At 45.6% G+C, this 23,768-nt stretch overlaps 1 protein-coding gene across 1 annotated transcript; it reads left to right on the forward strand.

The window, feature by feature from the left end:
- Positions 1 to 484: 484 nt before the first annotated feature.
- On the forward strand, positions 485 to 1,168 carry LOC120836570. The gene has a single exon (XM_040205540.1). It carries the CDS (start codon positions 485 to 487, stop codon positions 1,166 to 1,168), a length of 684 nt encoding a protein of 227 aa, XP_040061474.1.
- Positions 1,169 to 23,768: the final 22,600 nt, after the last annotated feature.

The raw sequence follows: 23,768 nt of genomic DNA on the forward strand, positions 1-23,768 counted from the left end.
ATACCGGCGTAACGACCCTGGACCACGTCCTCGTGGAGATCATCTCCAGCCAAAAAAGGGGCAAGGGAAGCCTGTTTGCACTAAACGCATACAGCAACCTCCGCAACAAACACAGATTCACGAACCTGTTTCGCAAGACATTAGACATTGCAAAGCGTCAAACACTAGTGACACTAGGTGATTTCGACGGACACCGCCGAGCCTGGGGATACAAGCGGGAAATGATCAAAGGGCGGAATCTCTGGCTGGATACCCAGGAGGGGCTGTCTCTGGTCATTGCAGTAATCAGCGAGAGATGGCGCCACCTCTCTCTCTGGGATGCCATGGTCTGAACACGAGCGCGGAGCGCGCGACATAAAGATCATTCTTTCGAATCTGCATGCTGGCTGATGCGTGTTGCTTGCTACATGGTGGCAGCGATTTAAGCCCAATTAGGTTGTAGCGGTTCAAAGAATTCGAGTTGTTTGCGGTAACAACGCACCTCATGGGTCAACCTGACAAGGTGCAAGCAGCAACACATCTCGTCTGCATCGGGGAAGAAGGTAGGCGAATTTACACTACCTTCACATTCGATAACGAGGAAGACAGAGAGAAACTAGAAGTCCTGAAGAATAAGTTCGCGGCGCGCATGAAGCCAGCGATCAACCTCAAGTACCACGAATTCATCTTTGGGAAAAGAGACCAAAAAGAAGATGAGAAATTTGATGAGTGGTTGACGGAACTGAGGGTACTTGTGCGCAACTGCGAATACGGCGACGCCGAAGAACGTATGCTAGGAAGCCGAATAATACTCGGAACTAAAGACCGACAATTACAGCAGAAACTGATTAACGACAATCCTACCTTTGACAAAGTCGTGGAGATACGCCGAACCAGGGAACGAACTGTAGAACAGTTCAACGAAATCCGTGGAAAGGACGAGCGACACAAGGACCCACTGGCAGTAAAGGTGCTCAGAAGAGCGGACCAACCCACGTGCCACTGTTGCGGCTTCGTTCATCGCGTGAGCACGTGCCCAGCTGCTGGAAAACAGTTCCTTCGTTGTGGCGAGCTAGGCCATTTTGCAAAATGCTGCAAGACCGGGACCCAGACATCAGACAGCCGTCAACGACGCCAGTCGAAAGAAGGACAAAAATTTAATTCCAAAGTACGACAAGTAGAGCGCTAGGATACGGACGACAGCGATGAAGATTATCTGCTGTGCCATTTAACATAGATAAGATAGAGAAAGAAGACCGATGGATTGAGACAATCACAATAGAAAAAGATAGCGTACGCGGCAAGCTCGACACCGGGGCTAATTGCTCAGTCATCCCAGAGAGACTGCTCCGTTTAATATCAAACAAGAAAGTCCGGAAGTGCGACACCACACGTCATCGTTTTTTTGGCCACAAAAGAAAAGCATGTGGGAGAACAACACTGACAGTGTCGAATGGAGCCAGAACGGTCCAGGAGGAGTTCTTTGTGGTCAAGGAAGAGGTACCGGTGACGTTGGGAGGAGAACTGAACGAAAAACTTGGAATGGTCAAGCGTTTGGCTTCAGTGTCAAGAGAGCTCGAAGACACAAATGCATCAAATACAAATCTTTGCGACCCTGCCTGACCATACGCAGACGTTTTCCGCGGACTGGGGAAGATCAAGGGATTTGTATACAACATGAACGTGAAGCCAGGTTTACAAGGCGTCGTTCGCCCAGCCAGGAAGTTGCCTGAGGTACTGGAAGAAAAGTTCAAGTTTAAACTTCAAAGAATGGAGAACCAGGGAGTTCTGACAAAAGTAGAAGAACCGACAGAATGGTCCAGTTTCATGGTAATTGTCGCAAAGAAGGACAAAGTGCTCATCTGCATGGACCCAGTTGACTTGAATCGAGGCCTGGGGAGAGAGCACTACCCGATGACGACAATGGATGACATTGCCGTTTGAATCACGGGAGCGAAAGTGTTCTCAGCACTAGACGCATCCTCAGGATTCTTGCAGATGGAACTTGATGAAGAGAGTTCAAAGTTGTGCACCATGAGTACTCCGTATGGAAGGTACATGTTTAAGGGAATGCCCTTCGGAATAAGCACAGCACCTGTAGTTTTTCAGGGTGTCTTAAACGAAGTACTAGATGGACTCACCGGAATAGCAGTCGTGATGGACAACATATTGGTGTGGGGAAAGACCCGTTAGGAACATGACGCGAATCTTCAACACTTGCTCCAACGCTGCCGAGAGGTGATTCTACGACTTAGCGCAAAGAAGATCCAATTTGCCAAGACAGAAGTCCGCTACCTCGGAAAAGCGCTGACTGGTGATGCTGTTGACCAAGACAGAATCAAAGCCATACTGGAGGTCAAAGAACTAAAATATTGCAAGATATTTTGAACATTTCTCAGAATGATCACCTACTTGTCGAGCTTAATACCACGACTTTCCGAGCGTGCGGCACAACTAAGAGAACCGCTGAAGGAAGATATAGCATGGGTATGAGCGGAAGATCAACAAAGAAGTTTCGAAGACCTGCGAGACGCTTTGACGAAGGCACCAGTGATGCCCTACTACACTGCAGAAAAGCCAATTACGCTGTCAGTCGACGCAAGCCAATACGGCGTTGGGGCCGTTATCACCCAAGACGGAAGACCAATAGCGTACTCATCGAGATATTTGACAGCCGCACAGATAAAACATGCGAAGATCCAGAAAGAGATGCTGGCCATCGTTCATGGTTGCAGGAAGTTCCACCATTACATATTCGGCCAACCAAACGTAACAGTAGAATCCGATCACTGGCCGTTACGAGCGTTTTTGTCGAAACCGTTGATCAGTGCCCGATGAGACTGCAGCGGATGAAGATGGCTCTCCAAAAATACTCGTTGGAATTGAAATTCATACCTGGAAAATAAGTGCAGCTAGCGGGCGCACTGTCACGCTTTCCCACGAAGGAAACACTGTAAGAAGAAGAAGAGAAATTTCAAGTCAAGGCACTGGAGTACATATCTGTCACACAAGATCGGCTTAATGAAATAAAAGACGCAACTGCAGCCGATGCCCAGATGCGACTACTGCGCAGGTATACACCGACGTCATGGCCCGAGCAGAAAGATCAAGTTCCTGAACTCGGAAGGCCATTCTGGTCCTACAGAGGAGATCCACGAGGAAGACGGCCTTGTGCTATGGTCCAACAAGATAATAATACCAACGGCCATCAGATCGAAAATTCTCAACTTGCTCCACATGGCACACACCGGCAAAGACAAAATGAAAAGCCCGAAAAGTTTTGTTCTGGTCCTGAATCAATGCTGACATTGAACGCGAACATGACAAATGCAGCAAATGCGAGAAGTACAAATCAAAAACCGTGAAGATGCCACTTCGGAGCCACGCACTGCCAATGCTTCCTTGGCAGTTTGTTGGGACCGATTTCTTCACTCATGAAGGAAAAGACTACATAATCCTGGTGGATTTTTACTCATTTTATTTTCGAGGTAAAAGAAATGAAAAGCACCACAGCTTCCATAGTAAAAAAGTTCTACCTTAAAGTATTCGCAACACACGGACTGCCATTGAAAATTATAAGCGACAATGGCCCACCGTTTGGGAGCTAGGAGTTCAACCAGTTCCTGGAAAACCTCAAGATAGAACAAGTTACATCAATCCCCTATCACGCTCGATCAAATGGCATGGCTGAACGAGCCGTACAACAGGCCAAACAACTCTTGCGAAAGGGTGCGAAAAGTGAAGAGTTTTACTGCTCCCTCCTTGAGTGGTGCAACACTCCACGATGCCATATTCTCCAATCGCCAGTACAGAGACTGATGAGCCGACACACAAGAACACTGTTACCTGCGCGACCGGAACATTACCTGCCCGCTGTTGTGCCACCCATGGCTGTCACACGTCGTCTCACAGAAATAAGGCGGCGACAAAAGGCGAACTACGATAGAAACTCAAGAACGCTGCCAGACATTGACACAAGCTCTACAATCACCGTCTACAACACCCTGCGGCGCACATGGTCACCTGCCACAGTCGTAGGACATCCAGCGCCGAGGTCCTACAACATTTTAACCCCGAAGGTTAAGTCCGCCGAAGAACCCGTGACCGGCGACAGATTCTCGACAAGAACTGACCTCCACGGGGAAAGAGAAAACCGGCACGAAACAGAGTCCCAGTGACTTTAACCAGAGTCAGCCTCAGCCGGGACCGCAGCTGCGAAGAGGAACAAGGGAAAGAAGGCCACCACGGTGATACCCTAACCATGCTGATGGTGACGCTCTACGCTGACTTTTCCAGAGAAAAGAGATGTAGTAACGAGCGAGAGATTGCGCCACCTCTCTCTCTTTGATGCCGAGATCCGAACATAAGCGCGGAGCGCGTGACGAAAAAATCATTCGTTCGAATCTCCATGCTGGCTGATGAGTGTTTCTTCCTACACTCACCAACCCCGCGTACCCCACCAGGGTGGGAAACAGCATGTATACGGACACCACACCGGACCTAACATTCACAAGCAACGCTAAAAAGGAAAGCGAGTGGCTAAACACTCAGAAAAATCTAGGAAGTGACCACTATATAGTGGCCGCAAAACTAGAAGCGGGCCCCCACAAACAAAAAAAAAGGGCACGCTGCTTAAAATGATCGAGTGGGACGAGTTCAGGGAACTAAGAGCAGCAGACCGTGATTCATACGAGGACGAAACAGGGACGCACGAGATTGAGGACATTGAATCGTGGTCGAACAACTTCACACACGCGTGCAGAAAGCAACAAAAACCATTCCGGAAAAAGCCGAACTAACACAGGCCGACGCTAAGCTTCTACATATGTGGGAAGCGAAGCAAGGCTTGCAAAAAAAGGTTAAGGAAACAAAAGCTAAACCGCGCACTTCGCCGACGACTAGCGATCCTTAATAAAACAATGGAGGACTACGCGATGGGCCTTGCAACATAAAAGCAATGCCACGCAGAAACACAACCTAAGAAATTCTGCACACCTACCGATGCACGAACGACGACCTAATCAAGAAAGTCCGCAATAGATACATCGGGACCAATCCAAAAGAGCAACTTTGAATATACACTGGAGCCTCGAATGAGACTCTTGACCATCCGTTCACGACGGTGGAGGCGCGTGGAGCCATACTAGGGTTTTGCACCAAATCCGCTCAGGGACCGGATGATGGTGTAACAAACAATATGCCGAGGAATCTAGATGACTATTCTATCGACGCTCTCACCAAGTACATGAACAAATGCTGGAAGGACGGTAAAATCCCTACACAATGGAAGATTGCTAAGGTTATCACGATACCGAAACCGGGCAAAAAGCTACTGCTGGAGACCCTGCGGCCCATCTCGCTCACCTCATGCGTGGCGAAGCTGATGGAGCACGTAGTGTTAAACAGACTAAACAAGTATATGGATGAGAAGGGACACTTTCCCTATACCATGATAGATTTTCGGCCCAGGCTCTTGACTCAAGACGTGATGCTGAGGCTTCAACATCAAATTATAGATGGAGAAGAATGCTTCCCGCTAGACAGCAGGGCCATTGTGGGGCTCGACATCACAAAGGCATTTGATCATGTGAAATACGCAGCAATTATAGAGAAGTTAGAAAAATTAGAGGCAGCTGAAAAGACCTACGACTACATCAGGGATGTTTTATCCGACAGGACGGTTACCCTGACAGTAATGGGGGTTGAGTCCGGCGAGCTGGAGTTGGGAAACAGAGGCACCCCGCAAGGCTCTGCCCTCTCGCCTTTCCTCTTCAACGTCGGTATGATCGGCCTACCCAGCCTCTTAGGGAAAATACACGGACTAAATCACAGCCTGTATGCTGACGACGTCACACTCTGGGTGGCTGGCGGCAGCGACGGTGACGTGCAGGATACACTGCAGTAGGCAATAAACGCGGTGGAAAGGTTCGTAAAACCGAAAGGCTTAAGCTGCTCCCCACAAATATCGGAGCTGCTCCTTTATCGGCCAACCCGGAGAGGACAAAAAAAGGAATCAACCATTGAAAAACCAAAAATTCAGCTATACGCTTGCGTCCGGGGGGCTGCCCATCCCGGTGGTACACTGCATTAGGGTCTTAGGCCTGAAAATTCAGGAGAACGGTAAAAACGTCGAGACAATCAGGACACTCGAAAAAGTGTGTATCAAACCACACGCCTCATTTCGCGGATAGCCAATCGGCATCACGGAATGAAGGAGGGCAACTTAATCAGGCTGGTCCGGCATTCGTCCAGAATCGAGTAACCCACGTCGGTTCCTTCCTTGACCTCAAGGCGGATGAGCGCAACAAAATCAACGCTTTAATAAAAAAGGCTTACAAGCAGGCAATCGCCAGACCAATCACGACCTCCATCGAGCGCTTTGAAGCACTAGGATTACACAACACGCTAGACGAGCTAGTAGATGCACAGAGGATAGCGCAGATGGAAGGGGTTACCAAGAGCCCGACTGGCAGACACATCCTCCCAGACACTACATATCAAGTAGGAAGGAAGAATCGGGAAGAAACACGACATTCCACCCGATATTAGGGGGCATATACACATCCCACCATTACCAAGAAACATGCACCCCGAACACAATACGGAACGCAGGCAGGCCAGAGCACAAGCACTAGACAAAAGATGCGCACACCTCGATGACGTGGTTTACGAGGACGCCGCAGATTAGAGTAGTCGGACGCCATGGCCATATCGGTAGTTGATGAACAGGGCAAGTTAATAAATTCTGGCACGGTCTTCACGACTTTACCGAAGGTCGGGGAGGAAGCAGCCATCGCACTGGCAATGACATCGTCCTCCCGAATAAAATTCATAGTAAGCGATTCCAAACCGGCAATTTTAAAGCTTAACCGACCGGGTCGACGTCACTAACATCTTTGACGCATACTCGTTCCGCCGGTCGGACAGAGGCAGGCTGGTTGCCTACCAGGACGTAATTAACCACTACAGGCTGGGAAGGGCTAAATACCCCGCAGCAGGCAGGACTCTGTCCACATGGCAGGCAGTGGCGTGGCGCCTTCTTCAAACTAATGCATTTCCAAACCCAGTGGCGTACAGCCGCTGCTATCCGGGGCTTTACTCAAGCGCATGGAAGCATTGCGGGGAGAGGGCTGACCTGCAACATATGGTCTGGGCCTGTCCTTTAAAAAAAAAACATAGAAACAACAGAAATTGAGCTCAAACTTTAATGTTAAACATTAGAACCTCCGAGCAGTGGGAGACCGTGCTGCTCAGCTCGGACCCGGGAGAACAGGTCCGTCTGGTCCAGATGGCCGAGGCCACCGCCAGAGAACAAGGGCTCCTGATTGTAAGCCTGAGGCTGGGGCAAAAAAGAAAACACAACAGAAGGTAGAAAAAGAGGAGGCAACGTCTCAGAGACGTTGTCTCCTCTTTTTCTACCTTCTGTTGTGTTCTCTTTTCTGCCCCAAACTTAGGTTTACAATCATGTTCAATTTACACCAGCTCGCCTGCACTCTGAGTATTTTTTCGGAAAAAGGACCCCTGGCCACCGACTGAGGGGGGAGAGGGGGAGGCTCTCTCCACACTCCCTCCTCCCTGACCTCATCTATGGACAAATAAATGTTATAATCATCATCATCATCAATGCTAAGCCTTTATAGGGGACTTATTGTAAACCGCTTCCTCTACACACTTTCTCTTCTGGCAATATAAAACGCGCAACGGAAGAAGCTCGAGCTTTTTCACAGGAAAGCTTTACGCATGTGCTTAGAATTCCCTAAAACTTCGCAATGCCTACTTACACTAACCGAAGAAGGTGATTCACCACTTGAGCTGCAGGCACATGACAGGGCTCTACGACACATCACTAGACTTCACTGCGCCCAGTCAATTTCCAAATGAATCGACAAACTTGAATCCCGACACTACTCACGCTGTGGTCAAGTGGTCAAAGCTTTCCGTGAATCAATCGGCTATCCGGTAAACGCTCCGCCTGTGCACCACCACATCAGAATTCACTTTTCAAAGTTGCCATGGAGATTCTTGACCTACCACTACATTGGCAGGTAGCAGCCGTGGCATCGCGGAAAATTGCACTTGAACTAATACACACAGATTGCGATAGAATCTAACATATTTACACATATGGCAGTATTAAAAACAGCACAACTACAGCAGCATGCACAATCCCGGAGCTTAGCGTGAGCAATGTGAGCCAGGTTGATACTTGCTTTGACACCACAGATGAATTAACGGCTATCTGGCTAGAAATCACCGAGACACCCCTCCCTCCAGCTCCCCAATCGGTTGTGGTCTTTGCATATTCAAAATGAGCCTTACGCCAACTCATGAACCCCGAAAATGCCCCCCCTCTTGCTCGAAAAACCGCAAATCTTGCACAAACCGCAGGCAGAGATGGAAACACCTATTTTCAATGGGTTCCTTTCCACGTCGGCTTCCAAGGTAACGAAGACGCCGATGCTCTTGCCACAGCTACACACTCAGACACTTCACCAAACATCTCTGTGCACGCATTCAGTTCGGCCAATTACTTCATTCAAAGAAATATTGAAATGCTACACCCGGACCCTGAGACAGCAACAGGATTTCTTCCACCATCTCATTCCTAGAAAAACAAATAACAGTCGCTTCTATATCGACTTCGTGTCGGATGCGCGCCAAGACGAAAGCAAGACTCTATCTCATTGGACGCTCCTCTTCCCCGTTGTGCGAAGCCTGCAATCTGGTGGAAGACGACCATATTTTATGGACTTGCCCATTACCTGCAGACTATCGTAAAATTGTCCTTGAAAATGTCAACATAGCCGCCATACCTTCTCTGAATAGGACAAGGGTTTTGTTCCCAACGGGACCGCTTTTAGTGCAAACAAATATTCTTCGAGCGGTCCTCGACTATTTGTCGTCATCAAGACTCGCATTACAAATTTGATGTGTACTCCCCTCCCCTCCTCACCTCTCTTTCACCCCTCTTCCAAGGAGGATGATACAGCTGTCCCTTCTTCTGGGTGACTAACCTATCACCCTGCATCCCACATCTTCCTTGGTATTATTTAATAAAACAACATCACCCCCAAATAGAATTGGTGGTGATTGGTGGCGCTTTTCCGCTACACTTATTTGACAAGTCGCGGCGGATCTCATGGTTTGGCGGCAATAGAAATGCTATTGCATTTAATAACCAATAGATTTGCTTAAATTGAGGTTGACCGCATTGCATAATGCATCGCAGGCCGTCATCATGTTGATCCTTCAGGCGCTTTGAGATAACAGCTCAGGTTACCTTTCTTTCGGCCAGAATAGACGTGTTGCCACTGCGCATTCATCTTATTAGCATTATCTACATTACAAATTGCCTTTAACATTCCACAGGTGCGAGAGCGTGGTCACCCTAAATGATTGACTGGCAGAAAGATTCGCCAACTTGAGGGCATTCTCAAAAACTACGGGAGCGCGCTCATGTCTCTCACAACGCTCTTCAAGAAAGGCAAGATATAAAATTAGCGTGAAACACCTTTGATAAATAGTCATGGTTTGCTATTAAAATGTTTCTATGCAGTGAAATTGTGAGTCACCAGATATTAAAGCACAATGACAATTCGTCAAACGAACATCAAGAAAACAAGGTAAAGCTTTTTGTGGGTAGTGACATGTTTGGCAGGAACATCAGGAAAGAGTTTAACGGACATCGAGCCGATATTAATTATATTTGAGATGTAATGCGTGCGTCATACACAAATTTTCCGCACACACTATGTTTCAGAATGTCTATCTGACCTGGAAGCATAGCTAGCTTTTGACATTTAAAGTGTTTATAAAAAAATGTAAGTGACTGCACCGATTGTTTACTTATCGATAGAAACTATTCCTTTCTGCATAACACTTCCCCGAGGCTGCAGGTAAGCAAAGTTTGACACACGCCATAACCTGCTATAGGACGCTATGGCGTGTGACGAAGCCTGGCAGGTCGCCACGAGTAGCGGCCGAAATGGAAAAGGTGGAGCGGGACAACGGATGAAAGGAGAACCACGTGACTAGCGACCCGCCGCGGCGATACGCCGAAACGCGCTTTTCCCGAGCGAAAAAGTGCGTTTCGGGTCCTCGCGGTTGCAAAATCTGTACGCTGACGTCTAGGCTCCCCGACAAATGACTTTGATGCTCTGTGCTACCAGATCTCCGCGCTCCAAATCTGCGACCGAGCACTCTATGTCTCCGTCGTCGAACTGCTAGGCTTTGTGAGTATAGAGGAGGCTATGCACACGCGAACACACACACACCGGTTGTTATTCGTTCGCCCAAACCGGGCGTGCGCTCCTGCGTGTTCACGCACGAACGCACGTTGCTCACCATGCCTTCTCAGGGTTGTGTTACGGCTAATCTTCGTCAGCTCGTTTCGTCCTGACTTTCCGTTCATTCTTTCTTTCGACTTTGATGCGCTGAACGTTTCAATTCAACTGACATTTTCCTGACACTGGCGGCCTAGTCTGCAACGATAGACACATCTTTTTTTTTTCATAACCTGCGATTGAGGTGCGGCAGATGATACAGCTTAGCAGAGTGAGTACAATGGCTTCTTCAGAATTCGCGAGTTTAGGGTTATAATGTTGGTTCCTGTGGCAGCAAGCTTTGGGTGTCTATACATCTATATAAGTAGGCAAGTAAGGTGATGAATGGCGCTATTTTTTTAAAGCGGTAGCTTTATAGCGGAACGAACCTGAGGAGCCGCGTAAGTACGAAATGTGTAGGTCGGTCAGTCCGTAACCACTACACCGCCTTGGAAAAAAAAATGGCAACCGGTGTCCGGGATAGAACCCCGGTCACCGGCGTGGAAGCCGAGTGTGCTGCTGACTGAGTGATGAATCCAGCGTGCAGGAACGGGAGGAGCATAAGCAGGTGGTGTGAGAAGGCGCGGGGAGCGGAAAGAGATGGAAAGGACAGGAAGGAAAGAAGCAGAAACAGGTGGCGAAAAAAAAAAAAAAAAAACGCGCGGAACGAGGAAGAGTGGAAAGGGCAGGAATGTGCGCTTCTTCTATCTTGGTTTCGCAGAAATTCAGCGCAAATGCTTTGTATCCGGGTGGTGCTGTAGGGAAGTGCGAGCAGCGTGAAAAAGATACAATGGTGTGACGCAATATGCTTCCATACAAAACCCTGCCCTAGGCACCAACCGGAGTAAGAGCACCTGCCACCCTACAAAGCTGCCGCACTTAAACGCGTTTGGCAGAATGGCGTGCAGCGAATTTTTTTTTTGTGAAGTTCGAAAGCCGGTGACGTAGTCTTCATGATCCTATAAGGTCAGAGGTGCTTTTGTAATGCTTCGAGTATTGCGCTTCTCCCGTTCCTCCGCTTGTCTCCACGCCCCAAGAGAAGCGAAGCAGGAAAAGCAAATCTAACTTCTTTTTTCTTAATTTTACCTCTCTTACTTTATTCTCACCTCCTATTTTTCTTCACCTCCCTTCTCATATCATAACAGGAAGCCTCCCCCCCCCCCCCCCTCCTCCCCCCGACCCTAGTTGGAAAGACTAGGCCTTTTTTTGTTTTTTTCTTCCCATATTTATTAGCTCTTGCAAAAACTACAGGTGTAATTCGTCTCCGTCAGCTTCCGTCGGCGATGTGTATATAGCTAGCTCCCTTATTCTCAAGACCATGTTCAGTGGCCGCTCAACGGTTTCCTCCACCGCGAAAAGTACGGTGCGGCGCAGGATGTGCCAGGGGACCGGTAATGAAAATTGATGCATTATTCATCAGTTGCAACCGTGGGAACTCTCGAAGTGTCTCGCCTAATTCCTGAAGTTTTATAGCGCATCTCTATCACAAAATTGATGGCTCCTCCTGTTGCATTAGGCTCGGTACAAGAGACGAAACCAATATTTCTCGAGAGCCATAAAGATTACAAACACGAAAAAGGATCATCGAAGGAAATTAGGACGACACGGCACGTGTCGTCTATATGCGGCGAGCAAGTTTGTCTCTTTCTTCTGCTGGCGTTGTGATGAAGTCAGGACGAAGAGCTCTTATGGGCTCTGATTGAAGGATAGAGTGGGTAGAACTCAGAGCAAGCTGCCTTGCGGTCTACACACTATCCTTCAATCAGAGCCCATAAGAGCTTGGTGTTCTGAAGCCTCCACAACCTCTACCAAAAAAATCAGACTGACTTTCGCTGCGCATTGTCTTTAATCTCGTTATCTTTTTATACTTTAGACACCGACATGATCAAAACACATCCCATTAACATTCTTGAGCAAATTGACCTCGCTGGAAACACATAGTATACAAAGCAATGTAGGCTGGTCTAAAGGAAGATAAAATAATAAATGCGCCTAGATTTGTGAGTACACGAGAGAACGCAAGTTCGGTCGGCAAATCTGTAACGCGAAAAAAAAGATAAGGCATAAAGAATAAAAACTGCCTGTGTCTTCGATACATCCCAAAAGCGCTCTAAATGCATAGCGTTTATAGGCGCTCTCCGGTGTGGAGTCACCTGACGTTACAGTATCACGTGACGTTAAGTCACATGGCTTTGTGAGCTGATGACAGGTCGTGCCACGGGATTCCACGACGCCATAGTGTCACGCGACGACAGGTAGGCTGACGACGCCACGTGAACACCGTGACGACATCCGCGTGAGGTCACCCTTGAGGTTACATCTTCCTCAGAGACACGGAAGCCCTAAAACTAGTCCTAAAAATTCGCTGTGTAAAAAAAAAAAAAAAAAAAAAAAAATCTTGAAGGGCCACAGGAGAGCGAATGCCATCTCATGATGCGATCAGAATAATACCAAAAGAGGTCAAAGGGGAACAAACAGAAAATACTAAGCAATCCAGGTTGTCATTTCTACCGAAATTTCAGTCAACGCCAGCGACGACGTTATCTAAAAATAAGTTTAGCTCAGAGTAGTTTAATGGCACTGTACCCTCACTCTTTCCATCTCAGCCCGTTAGCGCAGTAGACAAAGCGACGTAAACGCGCATCAGCTGTGTGTACATCGTGGAACTACAGTTGTTATCTGAAACGGGGTCGTTGCACGCTAAAACTGTACTTTCTATTGTTTTGGTGTGGTGTGGTGTTCAAAGTCACGTACCTTTGTTTTTTCGCTTTATCGTTTATTTCGTTCAGCGTAGCGCTCTAGCAATCATTCTAAATTAAAAGTGAAAAGCGACTTTTTTTGTTCACAGTAATATATTTGGGGTTTTGTTTTAGTTGTAACGTTGATGTTCGGTGAGAGCGAAACGGGAAATTAGAAAACAAAACAAAAAAAAAACATATACCTACATATACCTTTCCTTTCCTTTTTAGGACGTGATCACAAAGGAGGTGGGACTTCATCCTACAAACAGGCGAGCATACTGGCCCCAGGTTCGTTGATGTCATTGCTTTAGGGGCATGACCAGAAACCAGGGCCGTACCCAGAAAAAAATTTCGGGGGGGGGGGGGGTTTTCGGGAACAACGGCGGCCATTTTGAAACTCTCTTTTGTCTTATTTTCGCCTATGAATCATGTGCATCAGTGGCATCTAATGGAGAGTTGCAGCAAACCGGAGAACCGGTCCCGGTTTGGTAGCCGGTAGCCGACCGGCGCCACTGCGCGTGCGCAGAGGTGTAGATTACTGCAAGTGCACCGACCAGGGCCGTACCCAGAAAAAAATTTCGGGGGGGGGTCAAAACCCCCTAACCCCCCCCCTGGTTACGGCCCTGCCAGAAACTGAGTGGGGGCAAGACTACCGGGCCTTTGCATCGCCTTTTATTTATGAAGCCTACTTTGAGCGCCTGGCTTAAGTTGTGTGTTTTTTTATAGATTAAGGTACAGCTGGAATACAAAGAAGGTTGACACAAAGGAGCGACGCCACACAAACGGTGACACCTGGTGCTGCAGCTGCGGAGACACCCAGTCGCGAAGGGCTCTGGTAACTAACATTCTAAGGACTAAGAACATTCTGGGAAGAGAGACAAAAATGATTGTCGGGATTTTGAGATTTCTTGATGTTACTGTGCCGTCAAATGACAGACTTAGTTTGGCCGTTTATAGCATATATATATATATATATATATATATATATATATATATATATATATATATGGTATTTTTTAAGGTTTGCAGATTTGATTTAAAAAAGCTGTGAAAGTTACACTTAAGCGATTTGTGCCGGTGAGTTATACGGCCAGGGGGACATTATGTAAGTACCTACTCTTTGCGATAAGTCGGCCAATTAATTAAAATTCGGTAATTACCTTTTTAATTAGTGAAAATATACATATGGTGGTTCCAGTTAGAAAATTACTGAGCGTCATCGAAAACCACTAAATCAACTCTTTTTAGAACGACTTGAAGCTCGTGCGAAATTCGGGAGCGCACCAATGTTGCCCATTGTGAAGCAGGCGCATAGCCAGGAGTGGTGGGACGCGGAGGATTAGAGTATGATCATGTGCCGCCCCAAAAGGCAAAATAAAATTAAATAACGCCTTTGTTTTGTCACGGCGGGATTTACAAGAATAAAAGGTTGTAATTAAAACTGTGCTTTAAATATAGAGCAATTCTTTTCTTCCGTATTGTTTTCAGTTACGGGCGGATTGACCAACCAATCTGCCATGCTTAAACTACATATAGTTAGAAAGACTAATGTTTTCTAGCTACAGTGATTCAAGATCAAACGAATATGACTTAAATAGAATTAATTAAATTTATTCGTGTTTTTTACCTTGGATGAGCGGCGCTTGGAGGCAAATGGCGGCGAAGTACTCGCTCGTGGCACGTGTCTGGCGCCTTCACACAACAATGGACATTTGTACATTTGAGAAGCGTGTGGCATCTGGTATAAAAAAACTTTGACCCCATAATATAGTCACTCCCGTGCGTTTGTGGCCCAAGGAATGAGAGACAAAAAATAGTCTGCCACTTTGAAAAACACGACTCGGGTATAACGACGAAAATGCGCAAACACAGGCAAGCTCTTGTAGGACTACCATAGTTTACTCGAGAATAGGAAATTAAGCAGAAAAATACGTGCAAACACTCACAGCGCACATATCTGAACAAAAGCTAAGTGCGCAAACGAGTCGGTGTACTCAATATGAAGAGAGCAAACCACGAACGGGGGCGGAGATGGTCATGCACACGCTTCAGTTCGCCACATTTCTTTGAAGCTGGCAGAACTCCGTCGACAGAAACATAGACTGGGAACGAAGGGGAAAAGGGGAACTAGATGAAAAGGAGGGGCATAACTGCGAAAGCAAGGAGAAGGCAGAGCGGCCGACCGTATGTACAATGACAGTGACGGCGAGTCGCGTGCACTTGGTTTGCCGTCGCTGTCATTGCACCTTCGTTCGGCTGCTCTGCTACAGGGCACACTGTGCCCCGTAGCAGTATACTCTTCGACAGTGTAAAATTTGTACGTTCCATCAACTTCCCCTTTTTTCCTTCTTTCCCAGCCGATGTTTCTGTCGGTGGAGTTCAGCTGGATTGGAATAAATGTTGTTATGAACTGAAAGCTTGCAGTACATGTCTGTCTTTGTCCCCTGTTTGTGTTTGGCTTTCATCATATTGAGTATTGACCCAACATGCTCGTTAAGCTCATCAGCTGGAGTAAATTTAACGTAATAACGAAAAACACGGGCAAGAGTACAAAAAGGAAACAGTTTGGCATATCCTGACTTATTTTTTCAAACACACCAAAAATCAAAAATAACGAAAGAAAACGGATCCGTAATGTCGTATGCCGGCATGTGCAGTAATTAAAAGAAATCGTGATATCGCAAATAATTAAAGATAATATCTACGAGCACCTGTCACTTTCTAAATTTATTTCTACCACAAATATTATTATTTTAGTGGCAGCTAAACATCTTTATTTTTTTTACATGTACCGCCGAGAAGGGTATTACAATACTTAGCAAACGGCATATTCCTAAAGCAAATACAAAGGAACACCGGAATGCTTTCAGACAGATTCAAGATGGCTGCCGTGAGCGTTAACCTTTAACACCCACGCGTAAGTGCATAAAAACAGCGTGCTGACAAAATTATACAAGTTGATTTCCCCCCCCCCCCCCCCCCCCCCTATTCAGAGTATAATTGCTCCTCCATACGTCAAAGGGAAAATAGCGCCTTCCCGTCTCTTATACTGCTAATACCGGCGATATAGATATTAGGTGGCCTCGCTGACTAAAAGCTTCCGAAGGTTCGACCGCCTAAACTCCTTTCACCCCGCCGCTAAGCCGACAGTGCGGTGGACGCGCTCGCTAGAGCAATCAAACGCTTCCGGTTCGTCACCTGACCCCCCTCTCTGCGCGTGGGTATGGACGCGCGGGCGCCAACACGTGAGGAGAGGTAGACGTATAACCGGTCCAACGCCCCCACATATACAGCTTCTACAGCTCTATCCGCTCATAGATGAACGGGGTATATATGTGCCACGCGACCGATATCAGCGTTTCTGCTTTCAGATAGGTTCTTTTGTGTCTCGCCGAGATTAACCGATCCGCTATATCGCCTAGAAGATGAGGCCCCAATTTTCAGCCCCAAAACGTCCTTACTATACTCACTTCCACCCTCAGTCCGAGCGCAGTGGATGCCACGAGCCATCCCAGCCGATCCAGCGCCGGGAGAAAATCGCGTGACCTGCCGGTTGAGCAGAGCGACGCAGGGAGCTCAAGGTCACATGACACTTTTTCCACGCTGGATTGGCTGGGATGGCTCCTAGTGTCCGTAGCGCTCGGACTGGAGGTGAAATGGAGCGCCGACGTCATTCCGTCTCCGACGAGTAATCTCCCGATGGCTTATGAGAAGGCAAAACGTTTGCGACGGCTTTATGCGATGAGGTGGGCTTAGGGTTCTTCTGGATGCTCCCTGAGCAGCGGTGGGTGGCCCATATTTCCGCGAGAGCGAGCAAATGCAAGGATCGATGGCTGGCCTTGGACGGCTGCGCCTAGGGCTCCTAAACTACGCACCACACGAGGCGATGTTGTACGCGGGGGTGCTGTATATACGTATCACGCTGACACTGACCGAAGCGGTGTTAAGCCTATAAATGATTTGAAGGTCAAGCTGTCTGGCCTAGTTCGTTTCCTTGCGCTTCGAATAACACTTTACGTAGTCAACCAGGCTAATTTCGCCACGACTTGTCATTTTCAACGCTTTTTTCTATTTTTTTATGTACAATTTGTGGTTCTTACCTCTAGCGTGCATACGTAGACAGTGGCGTTAGGTAATGTTCTCGTATTGGCTCACGACGAAAAAACAAAACAAATGAGACTCCGTAGAGACGGGATGGTTCAACGTTAAAGGCTCTGATTTTTGTTTATCGTTACAATAATGAATGTAAAGCATTTATTTGAATGTCCACAAAAGCAGAATGTGATACCTTTTGACGAAATTCAGAAGGTGAGCCAAATATATCCTGAGATTGAGAGGGAACGTCTGTGCTACATCTCTTTATTTGTTGCATCTGCAGTAAGTTATAACATATTTCATTGTACAAACTGCTAATCGAAAGTATTGATTGCCTGGCAGTTAGGAACACTTTGCCACATCCCGTAAAACCAAAGCGCTTCGTTCCTGCGTATGGCAGATGTGAAATTCATGTTCTTGTTACTACGCCCTTTAAAGAGAAAAGAGGAAAAAAAAATACTAGTAGAAACTTTGTACCAATTTTTCTAAGTTGAAAGAATTCACTGGTGGTGCAGACTGCGAAACCAGTTTGTGATAACAGTTTCTACGTGACAGTAATTATTCGCGAGCTATATGCTCCGGGAACAATGATGTTATTTAGGAACCAAATTCCGCCGATGTCGCACGTCTCAGCGCAAAGCGAAAAACAGACGAGTGCACAAAACCCTGCTTGCACCTTGTGCAGTGATAAATACTGTTCTCTTAAAAAAATAATTTGCTTTCTATGAAAATTTTAATTTTCCGTTTTATTATTTGGATTCACACAAAACGTACCTCCTAGGACAATATGAGCTGAAGTACCCGCTCTCGCCTTTTACAACGTCTGCAACCTCCAGAATCTTTCTTAATTTGTCAAATATAGTCGAAAGTAGGACTTTAACTTCGCATTACATAGCTAGTTTGGACCACAGCTTACTCAAAAGCTGCCATGTACGTCAAGGACTCCTGAAGGATTGAATCCACTCATACTGTTCGAAATAGTATATCCATACTCGCGTGTAAATTAAATAACAGACTACTACAAAGAGATGAATTGGCGGCCTTTAACCAGATGTAGACGCCCCTTTCTGCATCGAAGGTAGTACTCTCTTATTGACCGCATCTCTTTCAGCTGCGAGGGCAGCGAGAAAAGCAGCGAAAGGGCTGAGACAGGAGAACAATTTTCTGCGCCCTTGCAGATTTCTTTTAGGTCTTTTCCCAGGAAGAAAGGGTTCAATCCATTCAGAGCAAAACGCAAGAAATGCCATTGAAAATGAGTAAGCAAATGCGCGAGGTGTCAGGGTCTAACCCTAGTACAAAGCATGACGTATAGATCTACGTATGATCATACTCCCGGAGCAAATTGTCTTTTGTTCTGCGCCATTATATATGTTAATTTCAAGGTTGAACAAAAATTAACGCTGTGGTTGTTTGTTTATACAAGAATTCTTGAAAATTACAGTGAAGAAAAATTATCACCCGTGTACGCTCGTGCAGATTCAGATTGTATTCAAGTATTTGCAAGATGTAAATTCGGTTCGTTGTGTTTACCTACGAACGAGAGGATTGGTTATTGCTATACTTACCCAAAATAAGAAGAGATCGGTAACCACGTTAAAGCAAAAATAATAATAATAATAAATAAATACAAATAAAAAAAAACGCATCAACAAATTTAATACTTTTGAGCTTAGACTCCATGGTTCGTAATAAGCTTGAGAAAATAAGAATATTTATAAAAAATAAAGTTGAAGCAACGAAATAAATATTTATGCAGGTGATACACAGCACTCTCACTCGCTCTCAAGCACCAGTGATGGTTTATTGCGTTCCTTTCGTGACCGACCCGTCACCTACCACAACTTCATTTTTATAAATGTAGTATCGGGCCACTTGACAGGTATTCAGTTGGACGCGATGGAGCAATCCGGTCAAAACAGTAGCTCCTGGAAAAGAATCTGAAGGAATCACTATGATAAATCGGCTGTGGTATGCCGATGGGTATCGACACTTTCGATTGGCGACTCGTTGAGGCTTGGCTAGGTTATAACTGCGCTTTCAGGGGAACATCAAAGGAAGAAAGGCTGTGTAAACAACTCGACACATATTTTTTCGTTTGGTATTGATATATGTCTTGTCAGCTTTGCTCCCGACTTGAGATCTAAACATGTAGTAGCATATTTACATGAGCATACTATATTTCCAGCTACTCGACTGGTTATATTTTTGGAAAATATTCGAGACCAAACACAATGTTACACAAAACTAAATCAAATATAGAAACTAGAACGGCATTAGGAATCATAAATCTTAGGGAGATGAGCCAGGAACGTTGAGTTTGATTAAATGCATTATATAAATCCGCGAAATGCCCCAGACATGAACAGTGTTTTTTATTTTTTTTTATTTGAACGGTTGCATGAATGAAGACGTCGGAATAAACAAAGTTTCACTTTCCGTCCAGGTTTTGTTATTAGCTCACGCAACTCTGTCATCTGCGTTTTGTTTCTATTTGGTGCTCATTTTTACACACAATATTAAACCAAATCGCCAAGATTTAATACATGCGTAAAATCGACGTTTGATAACCCGATTGCCGTACCTATTTCAAATGTGCGTTATTTAAATCATTCGATTTTTTGTTTCCTTTTATTTATGTAAAAGCACGCTATAATTTTTTTACTTTTTAGTGATGAGTTTGTTGGGAAAGTTGGAATAATTGTTCAGACAGTCTCTTTTACTAGCCTGGAGAAAGGATTCTCAAAAACGCATGCAGTTACTATGGACATGTGTGTGGGGAAAAATCTTGTTATCATTCTTGTATTTTCATTCAAATGAATTTTATTTTAAAGAAATGCCCGAGTGTTATAGATTGCCTTTCGCGGAAACTACACGACTCAACACTAAAGGTAATTGTCAATCGAGTTTTGGTATTATTTATTTCAATTATTTTATAAAGTCTTCCTTTTCTAAAACCATGCTTTTAAAAAAAATCACAACCTATGCAAAAGTTCTGTCGGTCGTTTTCACGATAGTTGGACATTCCCAACGTTCATCCTTAAGCAAGGTCTTTTGTTCTCGCTGGAAGCTGAGTGCTGTCTCTGGCCACCTGCCACATATCCGAATCTAGGCAGAAGGATGATGGATCATTACTTAGTTTTGCTTAAGGCCTCGTTTTATTTTTACGATTTTTTTTTAAGATTGCCAAAAAATTTGTTGTCGTATATCTGGCCAACAACGAATGAATTTTTAAATGAGTTATTGAAAACACTCGAAATCAAAACTAAAATGCAAGGTGAATGTTCTTGAATTTTTAAATGGAGATCTCAGACACATCGATCTATTTCAACGCGTGGCCTTAATTTCCTCCCTATCATATTTTCTTTAGTTTGTTTGCTGCATGTCTGCTTAAACAAATTCTTTACTCGCTATGCCAAACATTGGTACGGGTAGGGTAGTCTGTCGGTGACAGGCGAGACCTGGATGTATGGTGCTAAGACACTGTGGGATGGGTCCAGTCTTGAGTAGTAACGCGTTACTGGTAACGCGTTACTGTAATTTTGTTACTTTTTTGGTAACTTGTAACTGTAACGAGTTACTTTTTTTAAATGTAACTTGTAACTGTAGTTCTATTACTTTTTTCTGACGTTACGATGAAAGTAACGAAGTTACTTCTGTCGTTACTCTCCAGTGTTTTATGAATAATATATCACTGATTGAGTACAATTTAGATATTCCTTGCACTGTTCAAATCGTATATTCCGCCATTTCGAGTATCAAGTTGGCCTTACACAAATTTGTGAATACGTTCTTTCTCACGAGTCACGACCCGAATATAGTCACGTGTAGATTTCATGAAAAAAAATCTAGTTATCTTTACGCACGCGCTTGTACTTTGTAACTGAACACTTACATCTTAGTGTCTTGAAACACTATCTATGTTGTGGTTTTTCTTCTTTTTTTTTAAGGCTTTTTAATCTGGTGAATCAACCTTGAAACAACAATACACGCGGAGGGCACTGCGCATGTTCCGTATTTTGATTTGCGCCACTACTCTGGCGTGGAAATTTTCAAACACTAATTTCGAGAAGCGACTTCTGCTAAGTTACAATATGAAGTAAAAAGCGTAGTTTTTAATTTTATGCTATAAAACTTGGTGAGCTGCGTTTTCTAGTTTTTTATAATTTTTCGTATTATAGAAAAGTAACTGAAAAGTAACGTCGTTACTTTTTAAAAGTAACTGTAACTGTAACGAGGTACACTTTTGTTGCGGTACCTGTAACGGTAACTTCGCTACTTTTTCTGAAAGTAACTGTAACTGTAACGAATTACTTTTTAAAAGTAACTTACCCAAGACTGGATGGGTCTTCTGCATCTGATTTTAATTTCTAGAAGAGCCTCCCTCCCCGGCAAGTCAATGCATCTGAGCAAAACAACTTTTATCGTCCTCATAAAACTTCTTTGCTGGAGTTAGTGCAATTGCGAAATGAGGCGTTACTGACGAAAAAGAAAAGTTGCAGTAAAGCGCAACTGTAGGACGTAAAAACCCTGCTACACCTAACGTTAGAAACACAGTGCACAATCGTCTCCTACGACACCTTTCTGACTATTCTCCAAGCTTTCGTTGCCCAAGCCAGGAACACGCAGATGGAGAGGGTCGTCCTTTCTGGAAAAGGAAAGGATTGGGGAAGCGGGGTGGAAGGGGGGGGGGGGGGAGAGGAGGTTAGTGTTAAAAGTATTTGATTACGGTAAACACTTATAATTATGTTTCGGCACGATCTACAGCGGCCTTAAGAGTGCTGTACATGGATGTTGCTCTCCTTCACCTTTTTTTTTTTGTTTATACTGCTCACTTCACTTTAGGATTCATGGGCATACCAGAGGCGCATCTAAGAGATTTTATATTAGCCGTTACACCGCACTGGCCAAATTGAACTTCTTTAGTCGAGATAAAAGGCGCCATTTAAGACGGACTACCCGTTGTTTAAGCCTATTTTCAGAGATATCTTGCAGCAGTAATTTGGTAATACATGACGAATTGTCCTATCTAGAACACGTTTTTCGGGGGTCGGTAAGTCTATACCGAGACTCATACCTCGATTTCCGACAATAACGGCACTGGTTTTTATTGTGATCACATGATTGTTTACGCTAGCTAATGGGATTGAGGCGCCAACCGCTGGAACCCTGCTGCGGCGCTGACAACTATACCTCGTTCTTTCGGCCGTAACGCTTTTGCGTCCCGCTTTTGTGTCCCGCTTTGGTGTCCCGCTTTTGCGTTTTAAGCTTTCATCCGTCAAAAACGTACTCTACTTAAAAATTCGCTGTTTTAAACGCTACGCTGCTCTAGTCACCAACGCGTGCAAGCAGTCTGTAGGCTCTATATCACCAATATCAGTGGCACGGAATCTCGACGAGAACACGAAACGGAAACAATTGTGACAGACTTTTAAATACTGTCGAGACGGGTTATAACGAAGTCGGCTATAACGAAATTGCGGCTACAGCGAAGCGATCACGATTTACACATTCCCGCTTGCAATTTTTCAATGCATTGGTTTTTGTTTTAGCAAAGGAAATTGAGCGGCTTCCGTGGATATAGAAAAAAAAAAAACACAAAAAAACAAATGCGATAGCTACAAAAAAGAAAACAAAATTCCGAACGTTTATTAACTTTCGGACCGCCGCACTTCGCTGCCGAGTGCAAGAAGCTACCCAGAACAAGCTGCAGAAGATGCTGGAAAGGCCGGCGGCGGCAGACTGCAACGTCGTCTGCTCACCGCTCCTTTTTGGGGAAGTGCCTTTACCGCATCGGACGCGGAGAAAACGTCGTGGCATGCCGATGTTCGGAGCGCTAGCGACAACGTACCGGCCGAGATGACGGAGAAAGCCTAGATTTAAGAGAGGGAGCAGTAAGTACGCCTGCATTCGATTGTCGCGTGGCCAATGGAGCGAGGAAACTGGGCGGAGAGGTGGACACGTTTGCAGAAGGAGAGCGCTTTTGAGTTTTGAAGCTTCCATGCTGGAGCTCGTTTTGCAAACGCGGTCCACAAACCGCGTGACGCGACCGAGCAGTTTCCATCTCTCTTAAATGCAGGGTCTCTATACCGACGACAGACAAGCTTGAGCGGAAACTAGGTGCCGTGCGCACTTTTTTGTTTGCTTCGTGATCCGTGTCGGGCGTCTGGTCGGTGAGGTCGCTCTTGCACGAAAGTCTACTTCGCTCAAGCACCGATTCGGCAAATCATCGCCACTCAACGATGGGGGATCCCGACACCGCCGACATTTCGAAGGGGGAGACGAAGACAGTCTCCTCCGCGGGGCCGTCGCAGCTGTCGACACGGTCCGTACGTAGCAGGATCTTTTCTTCGATCTGAGCTTCTCGCAGTTGACGAGAAGTGGCTTCGACCTAGCAAGGACGCGTGCAGGGAAGCCTAAACTGCTTTCTGCAGGCTCGACAAACCTGTGGCCGTGACATCCTGTGTTTTCTGTTTTTTCATGTTATTTTTATAAGTTCCTATATAACGAAGAAGCGAATATAGCGAAGCGAATTCCGATTCCCGTTGACGTCGTTGTGACCGATCTCGTCAGTATGCTGTCGAGATCGGTCACGTATTTTCGCTGTTGATGGGTTAAGGATTACTTATAGATC

This window comes from Ixodes scapularis, unplaced genomic scaffold, assembly GCF_016920785.2.
Source record: "Ixodes scapularis isolate PalLabHiFi unplaced genomic scaffold, ASM1692078v2 PGA_scaffold0__279_contigs__length_252992795, whole genome shotgun sequence".
Taxonomy (NCBI): Eukaryota; Metazoa; Arthropoda; class Arachnida; order Ixodida; family Ixodidae; genus Ixodes; species Ixodes scapularis.